At 34.2% G+C, this 21,662-nt stretch overlaps 1 protein-coding gene across 2 annotated transcripts; it reads left to right on the forward strand.

The window, feature by feature from the left end:
- Window positions 1-2,154: 2,154 nt before the first annotated feature.
- LOC130247953 (natural killer cell receptor 2B4-like) lies at window positions 2,155-15,373 on the forward strand. 2 transcript variants are annotated; one of them, XR_008839582.1, is made up of 8 exons: window positions 2,155-2,242; window positions 5,289-5,597; window positions 5,720-5,980; window positions 6,153-6,269; window positions 9,553-9,608; window positions 11,054-11,188; window positions 11,682-13,649; window positions 14,252-15,373. XR_008839582.1 is itself a non-coding variant. In XM_056481473.1 (7 exons), exons 1-7 carry the CDS (start codon window positions 2,194-2,196, stop codon window positions 11,841-11,843), a joined length of 1,089 nt encoding a protein of 362 aa, XP_056337448.1. In that variant the 5' UTR covers window positions 2,155-2,193; the 3' UTR covers window positions 11,844-15,373. The 2 variants fall into 2 exon arrangements, 1 of the variants encoding a protein (XP_056337448.1); XM_056481473.1 differs by having other exon boundaries at window positions 11,682-15,373.
- The last annotated feature ends 6,289 nt before the right edge of the window (window positions 15,374-21,662 follow it).

A 21,662-nucleotide genomic window follows, 5' to 3' on the forward strand; every position in this document is an offset into this window, starting at 1 on the left:
GCGTGACTTCATTCGACCGGCGGCGTCTTTGTGTGTGTGTCTAGTGTTTTTTCTGTGTTAGTGGGCGGGGCCGCAGGTTTCAAATCTCCCTGGTTTGCGCGCGTAACTACTGGCGAGGCTTGTGTTTCGTGGCTGCGTCATTGCGAAACACCTAATGACTCGTTATCAAGACGACTCGTTTGAAGCACTATGAGTCGACTCTTTTATAGATGAATCAATAGTTTTAAACACTGTACACTTACAGATTTAAGCCTTAGCTGGATATTTCACTTCACTTAGAGCTGTGTTACACACTACATGGAAGGGCATTTTCAAAAACCCATAATATGGGCTCTTTAAAAGCTGCTTATACTAGTCTGTTGCCACACAACAATGTTTATACCCCTTATAAAAGTGTTTTTAGTACAATATGTCCTCTTTTTGAACGTTTTAAATTAAAAAAGGTTTTAATGGTATCTGTGTTTTCTTGTATACTGTATGTACATACAGTATATAAACTGTGGCAGATCGATTTCTCTTGAAAAAAAGATCTATAAGTTTTTATGTTAACCATAATCATTTAAACGAAGTTAATTATGATTCATTTTGGTTATTAGGTTCAAAAAACTATTTATAAGTTAAACACAATTTTCTTTTACAGGTTAATGTAATTCAAGTTAAAAGGACTCTTAAAGAGCCCCTATTATGGGTTTTTGAAAATGACCTTCCATGCAGTGTATAACACAGCTCTAAGTAAATGAAAGGGTCGGCAAAGGTCAATTTTCAAAATAGTTAAACTTTTGCCACTGTGTGGATGAATATTGAATGTGTGTCATTGTTATTACTTGGGGTTAGGGTTAAGAGTACAGTGATATGCTGGTCTTTAACTGCATTTATTTATTGCATTCTTGCATTGGGCTCTCACACACTCTGGCTGCTATTTCATAGCCGTGGTGGACATTTCTCTCTGTCTCGTGCTGAACGTAGTCGATCTATCGCAACAGACTGGGTCATCGGACCAATCAGCGCAGATTAGCTTCACGCTAATGAGAGGTTTGGGAACAAATGAATCGCTGAATGAGAGTCACTGGGATAATTAGTTAAAAATAAATGCATATTATAAGACAATGAAAGTGTTTTTTGACCTTGCATCCATATCAGCCTGTTGTTGAAGACCCCTAAAACCAAAATATGACCTTTTTTTCGATGCAAATTGGGGATCTTTAAGGTTAATTTTATTCAACTTATTTAAATTAAAGCAACCATGTTATTTTCTTACAGTGTAATTTTGCACCTGCATGCAGAGGGGTCTTGATCAGTGGGTGATTTTTAGAAAACATTGCTAACAGGAAATGTGTGGTTTCAGCAGAGACACTGGGGTGAACAGTGAAGTGGAACAGTGAAAAGACCCCTGAAGACATGACATGAAAGAGGAGCGAGACTGTCTTTGGAACAATTTTTTTTCATGTCAAGTCACATTTATTTCCAGCACTTTATACAATGCAGATTGTTAAAGCAGCGTTTCTATTAAAAGACAGTGCTGTTTTTCAGATCATGTTGATGTTGATTGGCATTGGTTTGATATGAATGTTTTTTGAAGGCAGCTCTCCAGCCATGGCAAGAAATAAAGACAGAAATAGAGAAATCAGAATCAGTCATACCAGTTTCTTTCTGACCAAGTACATTTTAAATAATAGCTGCTGTTTATTTACTACATGTCATTTAGTGTCACAGTCTTAACAAATTAATTTGATTCTTTCTGGGGTGATTATGTGCCTACAACCCATTAAAAATCACTAGAATTTAAGTCAGAGATGTTGGTCTATTGTGACCTTTGATTTGGCCCATTTGGGAAGAGGGTGAGAAGGATGAAGAGGTTTGGGGTGAATGCCTGTAATAGACATGGTCATTTCTAATTTGACGTAATCTTTTTTTGGTTGTTTGTTTTATTGTCGAGCTACAAAAAAAGCAAACCGAAATAAAACGTTTCAATTAAATATTGTAAATAAATCAGATTTTAAAAATGTAAATATTTACTCAACGGATAGAGGACGCTATTCTGTTATAAATGAGATATTTTTTACTGTAATAAATCACTGTTGAATTTAGAGAAGTGGAAATAGTCTGTTCCTACACATGGTTAAATCATGCGACTCTCAGACCCACTTCCGCCACCAACAGACACAGAATAACTGACATTTGGTTCGCTAAAAGATGACTTTTCGGCTGCTGCTGTCATTTTTTCTTCTAACACACAACACAGGTAAAAATTCCAGTCATTTTATTATTATCACGTTGTTGATTAATGATACTGTATCTTCTGGTGACAATTACAAAATTAAAGAAGAGCTGTAAAATGCTCTTTGAAATTAAAAGTTACCAGTTTGTTTGTGTTTTAAATACTGTACATATTGATTTTGTCATTGTTTTGGATCCACTAAAATTATTACTGGATTTATAAGGATAGTTTACCCAAAATGTACTCACACTCAAGTGGTTCTAAACTTTAATAAATTGCTTTCTTCTGTTGAAAAGAAAACACAACATTATGAAGAAGGTTGGAAAAAATTAGTCATTGGCATTCACAGTAAAAAAATACTTTTTGTATGACCTTGGATTGAATAAGCAGTTATTTAAAAAATAGGCAACAGTTCGTGGAAATTGGCAACCATAAATCTTCATATCTATATTTTGGCATACCACAAGGACCAGTTTTAGGTCCAAAATTGTTTATAATTTGTATTATTGATATGTGTATCAGACTTATTTAAGTTTAATTTATTTGCGGATGATACAAGTATTTTTTTGTTCTGGGGATAATTTACCAAAACTTATAGAGTTGATTAAAACAGAAATTACACAATTGAAATTGTGGTTTGACAAACAAATTGTCGTTCAATGTAAGTAAAACAAAGGTTATGTTATTTGGGAAATAAAAAGTAGTCATAATATAGATTTAAAAATTGATAATAAAGTTATAGTAAGAGTGAATGCAATTAAGTTTCTTAGTGTTTTATTGGATCATAAAATTAGTTGGAAACTGCAAATAAATAATGTGATATCAAAATTGGTAAAAACTGTAGCAATAGTGTATAAAGCAAGATTTATCCTAGACAACAAATCAATGCATGCGTAGTGCATCCGGAAAGTATTGGTACCTGGCTTTCTCCAAAAAAATTCTCTGTAACCTTCCTCAGCCTTGTGCCTCGAAACAATCCTGTCTCTGAGGTCTACAGACAATTCCTTTGTCTTCATGCTTGGTTTGTGCTTTGACATGCACTGTCAACCCTGGGACCTTATATAGACAGGTGCACGCCTTTTCAAATCATGTCCAATCAACTGAATTTACCACAGGTGAACTCCAATGAAGCTGCTGAAACATCTCAAGAATGATCAGTGGAAACAGAATGTACATGAACTCAATTTAGAGCTTCACGGCAAAGGCTGCGAATACTTACGAGTTTTTTCAGGTTTTTATTTTTATAAATTTGCTACAATTTCATTATGGGGTATTGTGTGAAGAACTTTGAGGAAATAAATGAATTGAATCCATTTTGGAATAAGACTAACATTAAAAAATGTGGAAAAAGTCAAGTGTTATGTATACTTTCCAGATGCACTGTATTAAATAACACGCTTATGTTCTCATATATGAGTTACTGTTTTGAAATTTGGGGGAATACATATAAATTTAACTTGCGATCCTAGCGTACAATGCAGAAAAAAGTAATTAGACTTATAGAAAATGTGGGGTATTTGAGGCATACAATCCTTTATTTTTTAAATTAAAGATACTTAAGTTCAACGATTTGGCTAAATTTAAAATAGCACAATTTATGTTTAAAGCTAGGAATATATTACTTCCGAAATGCATACAACATTTTTTGAAGACATTTTACGTATACATTTAATAATATATGCATAAATGTAATTTGATGTCACTGTTATTGTGGGGATTAATTTTATTGATGCCTGAGAATTTAGATTTTGGTTTAGAACCATATTTTGATTTTGAACTTGGCCTTCATTTTGTATCTGCATAGAAAGATCTAAACTAAAACTTTAAATTACTTCAGTAAAACAAGCTAAAACAACAGAATTCATGAAAACTAAAATTGTATTTTTGTTATTATGTTCAATCTCTCCAACTGAAATGTGTAAAAATTTAATTTCGTGTCTGGACAACATGACTATCTAAATATTACTAAATAGGTTGTGGATGTGTAGTGTAGTTTATTTATTTTTTTATGTATTTATTTTTTTATTGCTTGAAATAACTAGTTGTAAACAGCAGAAATAAACAGCTCCTAAACTAAGTACTGTATGTTACTGTGACCCTGGGCCACAAAACCATGTCATATGTATACATTTTGATTTATACACCATTTGAAATCTGCATAAATAAGATTTTCATTGATGTTTACTTTGTTTAGACATGATATTATCTGGTCTAGATACAGTTATTTGAAATTCTGGCATCTGAGGGTTAAAAAAATGGTCCCACTTTAGATTAGCTGGCTTTAATCATTATTTACTTGCATCAAAAAAATAATAATAATGTACTTACTGTGTTCATAATGTATTGCAGAACACTTCTGGTGCTCTTGAGTTGGGATATGGGTGGGTTAGGAACAGGTTTAGGGACGTTTAAGGGTGAGTTAGGGTGTAAGGGATACTCATCTGCAATTACAGATATAATTACATGTAGGTATTTAATCAATCCTAAGTACAATGTAAACACATGTATTTCAAGTACATTACAACAAATGATTCATTTCAGTGTAAGTATATATTAGTTAAGGACGCCTAATATGAATTGGGAGCAAAAAAAAATCTAAAGTTGTACAAATAGCAGTGCGGATTACTGATCAAAATTGATGATATAAACTGTACATTCATATTGGCTAAGTGCAGTGCTGTTGCATACAAACAAGACACCTGCAAAAAGGGCAGCAGTGCAAACTATATGAATATAAATATAATACACAGAGCAAACAGATATAAAGAAAACATTAAAAATAAAAATAGATTAATGGTAATATATAAAGTAGGATAAAGGTAATGAAAGTAATAGCAAACGTAGGTTTACAGGTAAAATGTTCCAGTTGTTGTGTGCTGGAGAAAGTGGAGCGGGTCGTTGTTGGTTCCTCAGGCAGTGGCAGGAGCGCACAAACTGAGGTGCTAACACATGGCAGCACACACACTCTCCCAGTAAGATGGGCAGCTTCTCACTGTTCGACAGGGATTTAAAGTTGTCGTGTATGTTTGTGATTTTCTGGTAGGACTTCTCCCTCTCTCTCTCTCCTCAGGGTTCAGTGCTGAGATCTCTGTGTTTGTGCAGACTGGAGATTCTGTTCAACTGGATATACAGACACAACAACTACCAGAGTTTGAGCATTTATTCTGGATAGATGAAAAATCAGAATCTATAGTTAAATATAATTATGACGATAAAAAATTTAAGTTTTACGATTCCTACAAAGAAAGAGTGTATTTCAATGATACAAGCTTCTCTCTGACATTGAAGAACACACAGAAGATAGACAGTGGACTCTACACAGCAAGAATAAGTGGAAAATTGAACAAAGATATTCTTACATGCAAAGTTTCAGTTATTGGTAAGTGTGCTGTTGCTTAGTATGTTTAAACTTCATAAACAGATACACTGAGAAAAAAACGAATTAGGCTTGTGGATTTTAACCATGTGTAGAATGTAAACACTTTAATGTGTGTGTTTCAGATGAAGTGGAAGCTCCAGTCCTGGCTGTAAACTCAAACTGGTCCAGTTCTGAACTGTGCAGCTTTACATGTAGTGGACGTGATATTAATATTAGCTCCATCCATAACAGTAGCAGCTGTCCTGAGGAGGAAGTGACATCAGCTGATTACCACACCATTCGAATGAACTGCAATAACACCTTCATCATGTGTAACTACAGCAACCCAGTGAGCTGGAAAACTGATATTAAGAAGGTTCATGAACTCTGCACTGTTTATCCAGGTACATATAAACATACAGTGATGCGAGACAGAAAATGTATGTTTCTCATCTTAAACACAATGTGGGTCACTTTTAATTCATGTTAAATGGCCAACACTGATGAGACATTCCTGTTAATGTAAAGCTTTGTCTGGGAAAATTAAAGATATCTCTTCTTTTCTTTCATGTCTAGAAAAAAGAACATCTGAAAAACCAACTGCGTTTCTCCTCTGGTTGATTACTGTTATTGTCCTAGTCACACTGGGAATGTTGGTGACAACCGGTTTCTCTATTTACAGGAGAAGTAAAGGTAAAGAGCATTTAATCACCATTCATGTTAATACTGTACACATCAATAAGAATTTGAGCAAGAAATTTAATTTAAAATGAAAAGAAAAGACATGCATCAAATTTTTTTGATGTTTTTGCACCCTGCACTTTAGACTTTGAGCCTAGATCATTAAAATAGAGCTCTAAAGCACATGGCGCAAAAGGGTTAAGGGTGTGTCTGAATCCACTTTTGCTATTTTAAGGAGGGAAAAATATGCTCTGTGCCTCGGCGCATGGTCTAACAGGGTTGAGCTTATTCTCTTAATGAGTTATGGGTGCGTTTTGAGAATAAACAAATCAGAATCTCATCTCCCATTCCCTTTAAGAGTCAGTTGCGTTGTGCCATGGCTCATTTGCTATTTACATGGAGGACTTTGTAAGTGGAAAAACTGAACACTTCACCAGCGAGAAAACAGTTAAACAGAGCATCTGCAGCGCGAGGATAAAGAATGAGCCTCCTTCATTCAGTTCTTGACATTCTTTCGCGGATAAGGAAACATTGTGTTACAGACTCCACTGAGGACATCCATTTGCCTACATAAATAATTTCATTTGTTAAGAGCAAAGATTTGTTTTAAAACTATTTTTAAATTCAGTTTTAATTTCCAGCAAACAAATAAATAAACAATAATAACAAAGTGTGGTCAAACAATTGACTCATATTCAAACACACGTCCTATTCTTATGCCCCTTATGGTCCAAAACCTGACAGGTGGACGAATCTAAGCTTGTTTTTATTGAAACAAATATAAATATGCATATAATAAATAATACTCCTGATAATAATAACATTGTACCAAAGCAAATTGTCATGAATAAACAGAAAACAGCCCCCCGAGGTGAAGAAGGCCTGAAGGCAGTGGTTTTTATATTTATGTAGAAAATAATAATGTTGTAATATTTTAATCATTTATTTATACAAGATATTTGTGTATTGCTGTACATCCTGTGTGTATTAAGCAATGTGTAAGTGAGGCGCATAACTAACGCACTCTGTGCTGGACTTTAGACCTGCTTTCAGTTGTTTAATTGTGCTGTTTATTTCAGTTCCTCAAAATAGCAATGCACCAACAATGTGCCTTAACGCACCTTTTTTTCTAAACCGGCACACCCATGAGTCCACAAAGTGGCGCAAATGGATTTGCTATTTAAACAACGTGGCGCAAAATTAGAAAATTAGGGTTGCGCTGGTCTGAAAATAGTAACACATCGTGGAAAACTGGAGTGTATGATAAGACTTAAAGTATTTTTAGTGAGGATCTTACTCGAGCACAATTTAACTCGACTCAAAATATAAACATTAAGACATTTCTGAAGAACTTTTTTTTTTTTTTTACTTTTTTATATTAAAAAATGTTCACTCAAATGTTGAGTTTATTTATTTTTTTCATTTTTACATAAATTAGTTTTCTGTTTAGTTTGATAGTAGAATGCACACAATTAGTGGTTAATTAGACAATCAACATTTGATTGTTTTTTTAATTCGTTTATTAAATGTTATGAATTTTTTGTTTGTTTGTTGATATCTTGTTTTTGAAGAAATACTCCAACCTTAAGTAAATTTATATTTTTATTCCAAATAATGCAATTGTACTTTTTAAAGCTTAAAAACAGAAGGCAAAAAAATACATGTTTATAATGTTAAATTTGTAAATCCCTCGAAAAATTTTGTTTCTCTGGATTTATTAGGTATGAGTTTTGAGAAAAAATCTTGATATCGGTTTCATTATATAAAAGGTCTGATAACATTTGTACTACTTTTATAATTTTAATACTGTCCTTTTATTAAATATAGTCAGAAAATATAAATTGGTCAGAACAACAAATGATTTTAATTAATGACTGAAGATCAAGGTTAATATTGATTATAAATACTGAAACTAACTCTTATAAAGTTAATAAGAAATCAAAAGAAATTTCTGGAAAAATATGTATTTTTCTTGTTTTATGCAACAAATGTTCTAAATGACATCCTTTTAATTGAAATTAGGAAGAAATGTCATATGTAGAGTTTGTTTAAATCCTGGAAAACTTTTTCCATACACTTGAAACGTGATGTTTTTGACTTTTGCAATCAAAATGTTTTATTTTCATCCTTTAAACTATTTTTTGTTTATCTGAATATTCTACTTTGTAATGAACTGAATTGTTTCAAAATGTGGAAATATTAACTTTCATTTTATTTTATTGTTTACTGACATACAGTAAGAACTCAAGTTTCGGTTTTTGGTCTACCTCGGTTTTTCTCTGGAAACTCTTTGCATATCACATGGTATGTACAGTACATGGGAAATAAATCCATTTGACCAAGTTATTGTGAGGTCATAAAATATCCCATGTATTCTCCCAATTATAACATCAAAAACAACATGTGAATTAACCATAGTAGAATGAGCAGCATTCTTGAAACAGTTTGCAAACATGTCACATCACAGGACTTCCCAACTTCCTTTTTCATGCATCGCAGCATGATTTACACCTCAACTTTCACTTTCTGGTCTGTTGAACAGGTTCCTGTAAAATAGTTTCTGTTTCTATTTATTTAGACTTTTAAATTAAATTATTAGACCTTAAACTTTGCTCCATACATTTTTTATCTTAAAAAAAGCTTCAAAAATGACCTTTATTGATATTTTTATTAGCTTGCAATGATATGTCTTGTTTAATCAAGTAAACAAGGGTACAAAAAGGGTAATACGTGGAACAAATGAGTTTCCGGAGGAATACTGTGAGTAACTTACCTTTCATCCCTACAAACATATTTACTAAATGAGATGCTTTGGTAAAGCTTTAAAAACTAATATCTGATAATAAACACACATTGTATGATGAACTTGAGGATTTGCCATCAAGCTGAAGTTTAGGATGCCAGTGTAAATTAAAAAAAATAGAGGGGTGAAATCATTTTTATTACATGTAGTGAAAAGCTTAAATAATTTTATACAATTCAAAGACTTGTGTGTGGATGTGTTGTATTGTCTTTTTATGCGGCAAACATGTTGAAAGCCAAAAGGAATTTTCCCAGAGGAATAAATAAAAATAATGTTTAAATGTTTAATGGTTTTAAAGATTGTCTACATTATAACATATTTTAAACATTCATTTCAAAGTTTTCTACAAAAAATAAAGAATACTTTTAAAAATGTTGGCATTTAAGAGACAACAACAGCAAGTAGTAGAACCTGAAGGGTCTCAGAGCAAAATCTTTGTATGTTTGTTTTATGCCTGTACACTTACAATTGTTTACAAATTCTGTTTTAAAGGCTATTCTGTAGATGCCCAGATGAATATACCAACAAAAGTCTACGAGAACGTTGATGTAAGTTTCATCCCACTGTTCTCAATTACCCAGAGATCAATTTTAAATGAATTTCACCAGTCTATCTATTCTCTTTTAAAACAAGTATTCAACATATTTGTAACCCTAGACCACAAATAAGTATCAATCGTAAGCTTTTAATTGTATGTATGGTTTGTAGTAATAGAAGACTATTTGGCTGAGATACAACAAAATAGTTAGCAACGGACATTACTATTCAGAAATTAAGATTAGATATCAGGGATGTTAAAATTAATTGTTTCTTCGGAGCACCGCGATGCAGACGCGGACAATTCGCTATCAGTTCAGTAATAATCGTAACTCGTTTTTATGTACTGACGTCATTTATCTCATATGCGCTATGTCGCCGTTGCTTACTATGGCGAGGGAGGCGGGTGCGGGTATTTAAAACGCTCAAACTATTTAAAAACGCAGAAACTGTGCACAATTTCACTGTGTGTTTTTGCTGGACAATCTTTCACTGACACTTGCAGCAGAAGCCCCTATTTCACTGCGATTGAGAGAATGAAAGTAAACTCCATTTCTCTCTCTCACTGTGGCCCATTTGACCTGCTGGCATCACTTTTCCTCCCCTCTTACAGCGATAATTCTGGATCGAGACACGACCGTGTGTCGGCAGAGTTTTCTCCACCACGTCTCTCATGGATCAGCTGTGATCGCCGCTGCAGTTTATCAGTGTCAATCATCGGATAGCAGCGCCAAAGCGTTAGAGCTAATTGCAGCCCTTTCTGTTGAGCGCGTGACCAATCAAAGAGGTGTAAGAAAGAACTCGCTAGACAAGGTTCAGAAAGCGAGCGGGATATTTATATTTATTTGCTATAAATGTTTGTGTTGTTCTGTGCATGTACTTCAGTTTAAGGTACAGTTCATATATTTGACTGTATTAAAGGAAAAATGTATTACAAATAGTATATAAATATACATTTTAATTGTTGTGCTGTGAAAAAATTATCAATTTGTATATTGACAGCATCGTCAGTGCACCGAGATATTAAATTGAACTGAATCGATGGCATGATAATCATAACCGAACTATGAGACCAGTGTAGGTTCACACCTCTATTACATATACTCAAAGTTGGACATTTACTAAATATCTTCAAGGAGCAAGACCTTGAATATATATATATATATATATATATATATATATATATATATATATATATATATATATATATATATATATATATATATATATATATATATATATATATATATATATATATATATATATATATATATATTCTAACAATATTTAAAAGAAAAATCTATAAAATTAAGCAATTACCAAAAAATATACCTGTGGAAAATCACATTTTGTATCTCCAGGTCTAGAAAGTACAGTTCTAGTAATGAAAGCAAGGTCAATTACTGTAAGTGTCTGTGCCAGCAGTGTGACATTTTCTTTGGATTTTTGTCTGCAGGAGAACAAGCCACAAAAGTCACCAGAGATGTTGGAAAAAACTGAAAAACCTGTCACAGTTTATCATACTATTGGAGAAAAACCTGACCTTGCCATCAGAACCAACACCACACTTAACAACCCCACCGTTGATCAGGTAAAGATGCTCGGACTTCTAATCTGATTGAAAATTAAATGGAGTCACGAACACAGAAAAGGCTCTTCTCTAGAAAAAGTTCTGCACAGATATCTGGGAGTGGTAAGGATTTAAGCTATTGGTCAGGTCACACCCACTCTCTCCTGACTGACCAATGGCTTGAGAGGAAAGTTTGAGTGGGATATTTCGTTTGTTCTCCTCGCTGGTTAATCTCTCTTATGGGATAAAACATCTCAGGAGATAAGTTGTCACAGAGGGATCTATAGCTTCAGACTCTTTGGAGCAGAGACTCATAAAAGTCATGATAGCAGTAAGACATATCTACTCAATTAAATGTTTCACCTACTGTACAACCGTGGATGTTTCAGATTAAATGTCCTAATTTAAAATAACGTCAAGAAAAAGTTTGAGTGAACGGTATTCAAATGATAAATTTCTTAAATTTGCAGTTTATCAGTTGGCAAGATGTCAATTATTTTCTTTTTTATTTCAGACTCCGACATCAGTCAAAGAAAACAACAAGTCTGCTGGTCCAGTCACCATTTACTGCACCATTGAGAAGCAACCAGACCAGCCCAAACCTGAAACAGAAAACACCATTTATGCTGTAGTCAAAAAGCCATTCCCTGGGTTTGAATCTCCAAAACTAGACTAAAAGTGACCTTTTAAAAATATCTGAACCATTACTGATCAAAATGACATTAATCCAAATTAAGACATTAAGTGTTAAAACTTAAATTCAATTAAGTGTTCAATTCATCTTTATTTCTATAGTGCTTTTTACAATGTACTGTAGTTTGCACCAAAGCAGCTTAACATAGATGAGAATAAGAGAAAAGAATTAAAAGTTATGACAATATTTTAGATTGAAGGACATTCCAGTAAATCAGACAAGGAGCAGAGTAGTGGTAGAATGCTGCTGGAGTTCTGGTTAAATTACAACTGATTCAGTTCAGTGCAATACAAATGAAAATGAAAATGAAGTGAAAAACTAATATTGGGACAAACCATGCTCAGCTGAGGTGACCGGTTCTCCTTTGGTCAAATGTAAAAGGGCAGAGCTGCAGTCTGGATTTCAGTGGCTTGAGAACAACGGGAGACCATCATAAAGAAGGTGCAGGTCTGGATGCGGTCCAGATCCAAGATTATGTGAATTTCAGGATAAAGATAAACAGACAGACTAACATGAGTGTAGATGGCATTCAAATTACGGTGTCAAATTACAGTGTCCTGATTGATGCAGCTTTGCATTCCTTTAGAGCCGCTACACCAAACAACAAGCACTGATGAAATCTCCTGTAGGGGGAAGATCTACCCCCTACAGTCGATTTTGATATTCCAGGAATACACAATTGTCCAGAATTAATTGAATGGACGTGAGGGACTGTAATACACCAAGAGCTCCCTCAAATACTGGTGAGTCAAGTCATTTAGAGCTTTGTAAGAAGTCAATAAGATTTTAAAATTGATATAGTGTTTAATAAGGAGCCAATGCAATGCTGACTGAACTGGACTAATATGATCACATTTCTTAGTTCCAGAAAACACTTTAGCAGCTGCATTTGGAACCAGCTGAAGTTGCACATTAAATAATAGTACAAGCCATTAGTACAACCAGGGATGGGCAAAAAAACATTGAAATGTATTTTAAAATGAAATACCAAATTCATAAATTTTAAATGTTGTAACACCTCCTCTATGTATGCAAGATGTTAAACTGAGGGAGTTCACAGAATTTTTATTTCACACATACTGAAATTTAAAAACTTCACAAGCCAGTTTTTTTTCTTCTTGTTTACTTTCTCTACATGTAAATATAGCCCATACAAACAAAAGCATTCAATATACAGAACTAAGTATTCATTGAAAGTACACAGTCTGTTTAAATGAAATAGATGGTGAGATAAATGTTGTATAGATTGTTTTTGAGTGCAATGCAATGATATCCACTTCCTCACTCTGGGAAAACGATAGCACAATGAGGAACTTAAGAGTCACTGACCTTCATTCCAAGTCTAAGCATATAGTTCACTTGTCGATGTTGAGTATAAAGATTGCTGAAACCCAATCAACAAAGTCCAATGAAAGTATCAATTACCACATCTGAAACCCTCCAGGACAACAGGTCCTGTATTTGAGCAGCAACAATAATGTTCTCAAAGAAATATCAGAAGCAGAATGGGTCGGTAGCCTTAGTTATAATGTAGTTATAATGTAGACAATGTTTAAAACCATTAAACATTAATTTCAAAGATTTCTACAAAAAATAAAATACTTTTAAAAATGTTGGCATTTAAGAGACAACAACAGCAAGTAGTAGGGACCTGAAGGGTCTCAGAGCAAAATCTTTGTATGTTTGTTTTATGCCTGTACACTTACAATTGTTTACAAATTCTGTTTTAAAGGCTATTCTGTAGATGCCCAGATGAATATACCAACAAAAGTCTACGAAAACGTTGATGTAAGTTTCATCCCACTGTTCTCAATTACCCAGAGATCAATTTTAAATGGATTTCACCAGTCTATCTATTCTCTTTTAAAACAAGTATTCAACATATTTGTAACCCTAGACCACAAATAAGTATCAATCGTAAGCTTTTAATTGTATGTATGGTTTGTAGTAATAGAAGACTATTTGGCTGAGATACAACATAATAGTTAGCAACGGACATTACTATTCAGAAATTAAGATTAGATATCAGGGATGTTAAAATTAATTGTTTCTTCAGAGCACCGCGATGCAGACGCGGACAATTCGCTATCAGTTCAGTAATAATCGTAACTCGTTTTTATGTACTGACGTCATTTATCTCATATGCGCTATGTCGCCGTTGCTTACTATGGCGAGGGAGGCGGGTGCGGGTATTTAAAACGCTCAAACTATTTAAAAACGCAGAAACTGTGCACAATTTCACTGTGTGTTTTTGCTGGACAATCTTTCACTGACACTTGCAGCAGAAGCCCCTATTTCACTGCGATTGAGAGAATGAAAGTAAACTCCATTTCTCTCTCTCACTGTGGCCCATTTGACCTGCTGGCATCACTTTTCCTCCCCTCTTACAGCGATAATTCTGGATCCAGACACGAGCGTGTGTCGGCAGAGTTTTCTCCACCACGTCTATCATGGATCAGCTGTGATCGCCGCTGCAGTTTATCAGTGTCAATCATCGGATAGCAGCGCCCAAGCGTTAGAGCCAATTGCAGCCCTTTCTGTTGAGCGTGTGACCAATCAAAGGGGTGTAAGAAAGAACTCGCTAGACAAGGTTCAGAAAGCGAGCGGGATATTTATATTTATTTGCTATAAATGTTTGTGTTGTTCTTTGCATGTACTTGAGTTTAAGGTACAGTTCATATATTTGACTGTATTAAAGGAAAAATGTATTACAAATAGTATATAAATATACATTTTAATTGTTGTGCTGTGAAAAAATTATCAATTTGTATATTGACAGCATCGTCAGTGCACTGAGATATTAAATTGAACTGAATCGATGGCATGATAATCTTGTTTACTTTCTCTACATGTAAATATAGCCCATACAAACAAAAGCATTCAATATACAGAACTAAGTATTCATTGAAAGTACACAGTCTGTTTAAATGAAATAGATGGTGAGATAAATGTTGTATAGATTGTTTTTGAGTGCAATGCAATGATATCCACTTCCTCACTCTGGGAAAACGATAGCACAATGAGGAACTTAAGAGTCACTGACCGTCATTCCAAGTCTAAGCATATAGTTCACTTGTCGATGTTGAGTATAAAGATTGCTGAAACCCAATCAACAAAGTCCAATGAAAGTATCAATTACCACATCTGAAACCCTCCAGGACAACAGGTCCTGTATTTGAGCAGCAACAATAATGTTCTCAAAGAAATATCAGAAGCAGAATGGGTCGGTAGCCTTAGTTCACCATGTGGTTCCCTCTACCAAACACAACTCACTTACTCTATGGTGACCTGGACTATATCCGTATATCACTCCCCTCTAGTGCAGCCTAGTGGCCCGTAGTAATATTGCAACCACTGTTTCTGACATCACAAATAACTAAAATAATAAAAGAATGTAATGTTTGTTTATTACAATGTACCAAAATAAACTACAAAATAGCCACAAAAAGTATCAAAATAAAATACTGTATTTTTTAATTTGAAAAAAACTACAAAATACAAACCTTCCATCAATAGGCATATTGGATCAATCCCTTCACCATTAAACTGACTTAGGGAAATAAGCAAGGTTTGACAGCAACCACATTTCTCTAGGAAAGTTTAAGACAGCTTCTTTGCCAACTCATTCACCTTTACTGAACACGAGGAGATATTCATAAACCATTGTATCTCTTTCATTTTTTCATGTCATACAGAAAGTCCTGTCTTGAAGTTGATCTTTTTAATCACTGTAAAAACCCTGGCCACCCTATTGGGGTGGCCAGTAAAACCGCAACTATCTCTTATATTTTAAAAGGGTGATATATTCATTCGTTTTCCTTCGGCTTAGTTTTTATTTATCAGGAGTTGCCACAGTGGAATGAACCGCCAACTATTCCAGCATATTTTTGCCCTTCCAGCCGCAACCCAGTTCTGGGAAACACCCATACACACACATTCATACACTACAGACAATTTAATTCATCAATTGACCTATAGGGCATGTGTTTGGACTGTGGGAGAAACCGGAGCACCCAGAGGAAATCCACACCAACACGGGAAGAACATGCAAACTCCACACAGAAATGCCAACTGACCCAGCTTGGACTCAAACCAGCAAGCTTCTTGCTGTAAGGTGACAGTGCTAACCACTTAGCCACCGTGCCGCTAGTGTGATACATAAAGAGGTTATTTAATTTTAAAAAAATGTTGTTTGTCTTATTGTCTTGGCATCTACATCAGCAATCCACTAAAAACTACTATTATTTGTGCAGTATACTCACTAGCCCCAGAGTTTTCCAGTTCGTACTTAACTGGAAAAGTCCCAGTTTACCCCCTTAGTAAACACCAGTACTGAGTCTTTAGATGTTTTATATTTCTAAACCTTCGCTGCACTTCCACCTGCATCACTGAGACTGAGAATGATTATGTGCTGTAGGCTCCATATTCCTGTTTTTGAAGTCCTGATATTTTATTCTATCTCATTTCTTAAGCAAAGATGCTAATGCATTGTACACTATACTGCCATTACTGGTCTTAGCATTGTGCAGTATACTATTTTCAATGATGATGGACTTACTCACAAAATCTACCCATGCCATTTGTCTGGTATTTTTTTTGCGTGTTGCATAATTTCCATCTATACTCCAAGCATTGACCACCTTCTTCAATATTAATCAATGTTCTGTTCTGATCTCAAACCTAAGCAAATAACTGAGAAAGCACTAATCAGAGGCCGCATTTTTATGATGTCATCATGTAGAAGTCTTACAAAGTATTTTACATTATATTAAAAATACAAAATACAAGACTCTAAAGTGTTTTGATACAAAATAAAGCCATTTTCATAAACCTTATCAAATACAAATTCAAAAATACTATTTTGTATTTAAAATATGTATTTGAAATACTTGTATCATAAATACTGTCCATCCCTGAGTAGAACAATAGATTGTTTTAACCCAAATTCAGTTAAAATAGAGACAAACTAAACAGCTGATCAAATTTATAAACCCATCTGTTGGGTTTGTCCATATCTTACCCAAATTTAAGCTGAAGTAACCTGGCATTTCACAGAGTACAGGTATTTGACTAGACCAAAAAGTCTGTAAAAAGGTGTAAACATTTCATTGCCAGTTTTTAACTGTTATTTATAATATATCCTGACAATAGTTTAACGTCAAAGATAGTCTGACGGAACACTGGAAAAATATGTTTCTTTAATGTAATGCAGGTCATCTTGGATAAAAGTATCTGGCAAACATCTGAATGCAATTGTGACCCATGTGCTGGTGACAGAAGTATTTTTACTCAGACACAATTGCCGTGTAATCTCACTGTAGTTCAATCCTCTGTTCTAAACACCAGTGAATGTACTGTACGTTGTTTTAATATGACATTTAAGAACTTTTGTTCATGTCATTCAGATAGGAAAGAAAATCTCACGTGGTTTCTGTTTTGAGACTCCTTTGCAGGCAACACGTGAAAACCACTTCCTGGAGAAGATCACAAGCTATACATACGAGCTATTTTAAAGTGATGCTGGGGGTGTTCTTTTGCCCTTTATAGCCTTTAAGCCTTTGAAAAACTATGCAGTGTAGATTACAAATATATAAAGTGATTCTTTATATACAACAATATGTATTATATATACATATACAATATTATATGAACAAAATGTCAAAATTTATTTTGATGGTCCGTTTTTCACATTGTATCTACTGTACATGTCAACTAATTCTCATTAGATTGTAAGTAAACTGTTAGGTTGGGGTTAGGGTTAGTGTAAGTTGACATGTACTTGCAAAGTTTCTTATAGTCAGTTAAATGTCTGTTAAAGGAGCAGTATCAACAGATATTAAGCAGACAGTCTACTAATACTGAAATGGACCATCAAAATAAAGTGTTATATCGAGTATATGTCAGAAACTTAAAAGCATCTGCAAAAATAAGCATCTGCAAATGCATTTAGTTTGCTTTTGATATGAAAATCATTCAAAGTAAAAGTTAGGGGCGGCATGGTGATTAGCACTGTTGCCTCACAGCAAGAAGGTCACTAGTCCTGGCTGGGCCAGTTGGCATTTTTGTGGAGTCTGCATGTTCTCCCTGTGTTGGCATGAGTTTTCTCCGGGTGCTCCGGTTTCCCCACAGTCATGTGCTGTAGATGAATTGAATAAACTAAATTGATTGTAGTGTATGTGTGTGAGTGTGTATGTTTTTTTCCAGTACTAGGTTGCAGCAGGAAGGGCATCTGCTGTGTAAATCATATGCCGGAATAGTTGGTGGTTCATTCCGCTGTGGAGACCACTGATGAATAAAGGGACTAAACTGAAGGAAAGTCAATGCAGTTAAAAGTTAAGCAATTGAGTGTCAGTGGGCACCACTGGGCCTACTATGGTGCAATATATAGTAAATGTAATGGAAATATTCATCATTGTCTTGTTTTATAATTTTCTTTAATGAAATGTATTATCTTGTTTTGAGGAGAAACTGTTTTAACAGAAGAGATTTATTTTTGATATATAAATTACAAATTTTGCATTTGCTGACTGCGCTATTTTTTATGTAAATAAAGCACTTAAAAAAAAAAATAAAACCCTCAGTTATGTTGTCTGTATATGAGGAGGTTTGGCTTTAGTTGATCAGGTATTAAGATAAAATATGGATGTAATATGTGTGAGTCTCCAAATCAAAGAACTCTTCAAACTGGTTCTATTACACCCTCTTAATCAAGCCTTGAGTGTTATGGATTATTTGACAAAATTTAAAACCAAACAAAAACTTAAAAAAGACAGTTTAGGCACATTTCCAAACCGTCTACGATAAAATACTCTGCTAAAATCATCAGCTTATTTCCATTCCTCAATATTAAAAAATTAAATCAATAAACATATCAAAATGCAATTAACCTTGTACGTTTTACTTCCCTTGTAAAAATACTATTTATTTGTATCCCCATGATACAACCAAGTTATCTATTCCAATCAACAGAGCTACTGTAGTACATAAAAAATATTCACTGATTTAGTTCTAAACTATGGATATATATCACTACAACTCACCCTTTTGGAATGATACTGTAGCTGTCTTACAAATATATAATTTGACAAATATTTAGAATAATTTTCTTTATTTTCCTAAACACCATAACTAATTTTAAAGTGACCCTTTTTCGGCTTCCTAAATTGTTTATCTGTCAACTGCATCAGTGGAAGATTTTTTTAAATAACCATAGGCAGCTTAATCTGAGTAGTATGAGATTATTATTTTTTTATTTATTAATAAATTAATTTATTATAAATTAAAGTGTGACTATGCGTAAGCCATTTTTCTAATTTGAATATTTAAGAAAACCACCTGTCTTGCTAAAAATAATTCAAGTACAATTTCTTAGTAATCTTCAAGTTCAAATGTTTTGAATAAGCTAAAGCAGCTGTCTTCACACCCTTGTGTTCTGAAAGCTGTCTTCTGTAAAGTGAGAAACACACACACACACACGCACACACGCACACACGCACACACGCACACACGCACACACGCACACACACACACACACACACACACACACACACACACACACACACACACACACACACACACACACACAAAAGTGTGGTCGTAATTTAAACAGTGTTAGGAAACTTCAAATAAACAACTGGAAAAAAACACTCAACCACTCTTTTCTAAGTTCCTGCCTTCAGCAAGTGTTAGGAGTGAACAAACAGAACTGGGTGGCAAAAACGGCAACCTGTGGCTCTGTCATTTTTTCTGCAACAGCACCTTAATTTTCGAAACTACACATCTGTGAATTCAAAACCCACGGGACATTTATTGGCAGAAAGGCGACTATTTCAGACTAGCTCAAAAGTGTCACTGCGACAGTTATATTTAAGAATTATATTTACAATTATAGTGTTATATTCAATTATTTATATTTAAAAACATTTTAAGGTGCATTATGGGATTTTCTAATGTCGGTGAGTCTAGTACATACAGTACATCAATAATAGGCTTATTAGTGCACTTGACATACAGTGGGGAAAGTAAGTATTGTCATGTTTTTTCCTGAGAATAATATTTGTAAAGCAGCTGTTGACATGAAATTAAACCAGATTTTTATAAAAACCCAAACAATACAAACATAAAAATATATATATATTTTTTTAATCTGGAAAAATTAGCTATGTGTAACAACAAGGATTCTTTGGTGATGGCAGTTTAAAGACACCTCTCATATGGAGAATGAAGTCGCATGCATTGCTCAGGTGTAATTGCTCAGAGTGTAAAAACCTTGATGGTTCTGTCACTGTGGGTCTCGTCTATCAAATCTGATCTTTATTTTGTATTCTCTATTGGATTCAAGTCAGGCCATTCTACAGCTTTATTTTCTTTCTCTGAAAGCATTGAGAGTCTTCTTGGCTGTGTTTTGGATCATTGTCTGGCTGAAATGCCCACCCTGGTTTCATCTTCATCATCCTGCTAATGTAGATGTTGAACTAAAGCAGCTAATATTCATTTACAACGATAAAGGGCAGAGCGTTGCAAAAGAACTACTGAGAGATTTCAGCTGCTGTCTGGGCTTTCACTGCCTTTCTTCATGTGTTCAATATTTTTCCCGCCGTCATGTCATTTTACACATAACTTCCTTTGTAAACTATTTAGATTTGTTTTCTTTGCATATATGGATTTCTTTGGTTGTTACCAACATCCAGTGAAAATTTAAAACCAACAGCACATTTAGAAATATGTTTTCTGAGATAAATAGTGATGTGTTCAATACTTATTTCCACCGCTGTACATTAAAATACGCTACAGTCCTGAAAATACACTCAGTTTCAAAATCAACTATTCAAAGGACTAGAAGACTTCATGAAGCTGTAATCTTGAAAGACAGTTATAACTAGGTTTAAAAAAAAGCTGTTACTCAAAATAAGATGAATAAAAATGTGTCTTACTATAGGACTCATCTTCTCTAAAGAACAATAAAGTCTTCATCCTCAAGCTCCTCGAAGTCATCATCATCACCATGCTTGTCTTGTGGTTTAATGTTATGTATTGTGAGCAGCTTTGAGAGAGGGTCTCTGCAGAAGGTGACATTGACTTTCCCATCACTGGATGCTTTACTGCACTTCATCCTACAACATTAAAAAACATTGAAAAATTATTCATTTAACTAAAGAGGTGCCGAAATGAAAATTCAGGGGCCGACAACAAAACTAAAAATTTGTAATGCAGTTGACCGAAAACCAAAACTGAAAATGCTTTGTAATAAAAATGTATTATTCTATCACATAGACCTAATTGACAAATTTTCTTGTCCAATTGCAACTTCTGATTGTTTTGGTAAGTGTGACTTGACAATACAGATTTTTGCACATTCCGATTTCCTATAACATAATAATTATTCTATACTAAAGAATATAATAATCTGAAGAACTTTATTTATATATACAGCATACATACAAACAAAAACATACATGCTGCATTTGTTTCTGAATTAAAAAAAATTATTAATTACAGAAATATTTAAAAATATTAAAGTTTGATTCACTTTAAAAATATTCCTTATTAAAATAAACAACAGTTTTGCCCAAACCACAACATCACTGGCAACTTTAACTAGATTACAATTGTATAGGTTCTAATCTAACATTAGGGCAACACAGTGGCACAGTAGGTAGTGCTGTCGCCTCACAGCAAGAAGGGTGCTGGTTCAAGCCTCGGCTCAGTTATGTTCTCCCTGCATTCGTGTGGGTTTCCTCCGGGTGCTCCGGTTTCCCCCACAGTCCAAAAACATGTGGTACAGGTGAATTGGGTAGGCTA

Source organism: Danio aesculapii, chromosome 2 (genome assembly GCF_903798145.1).
Source record: "Danio aesculapii chromosome 2, fDanAes4.1, whole genome shotgun sequence".
Lineage (NCBI taxonomy): Eukaryota > Metazoa > Chordata > Actinopteri > Cypriniformes > Danionidae > Danio > Danio aesculapii.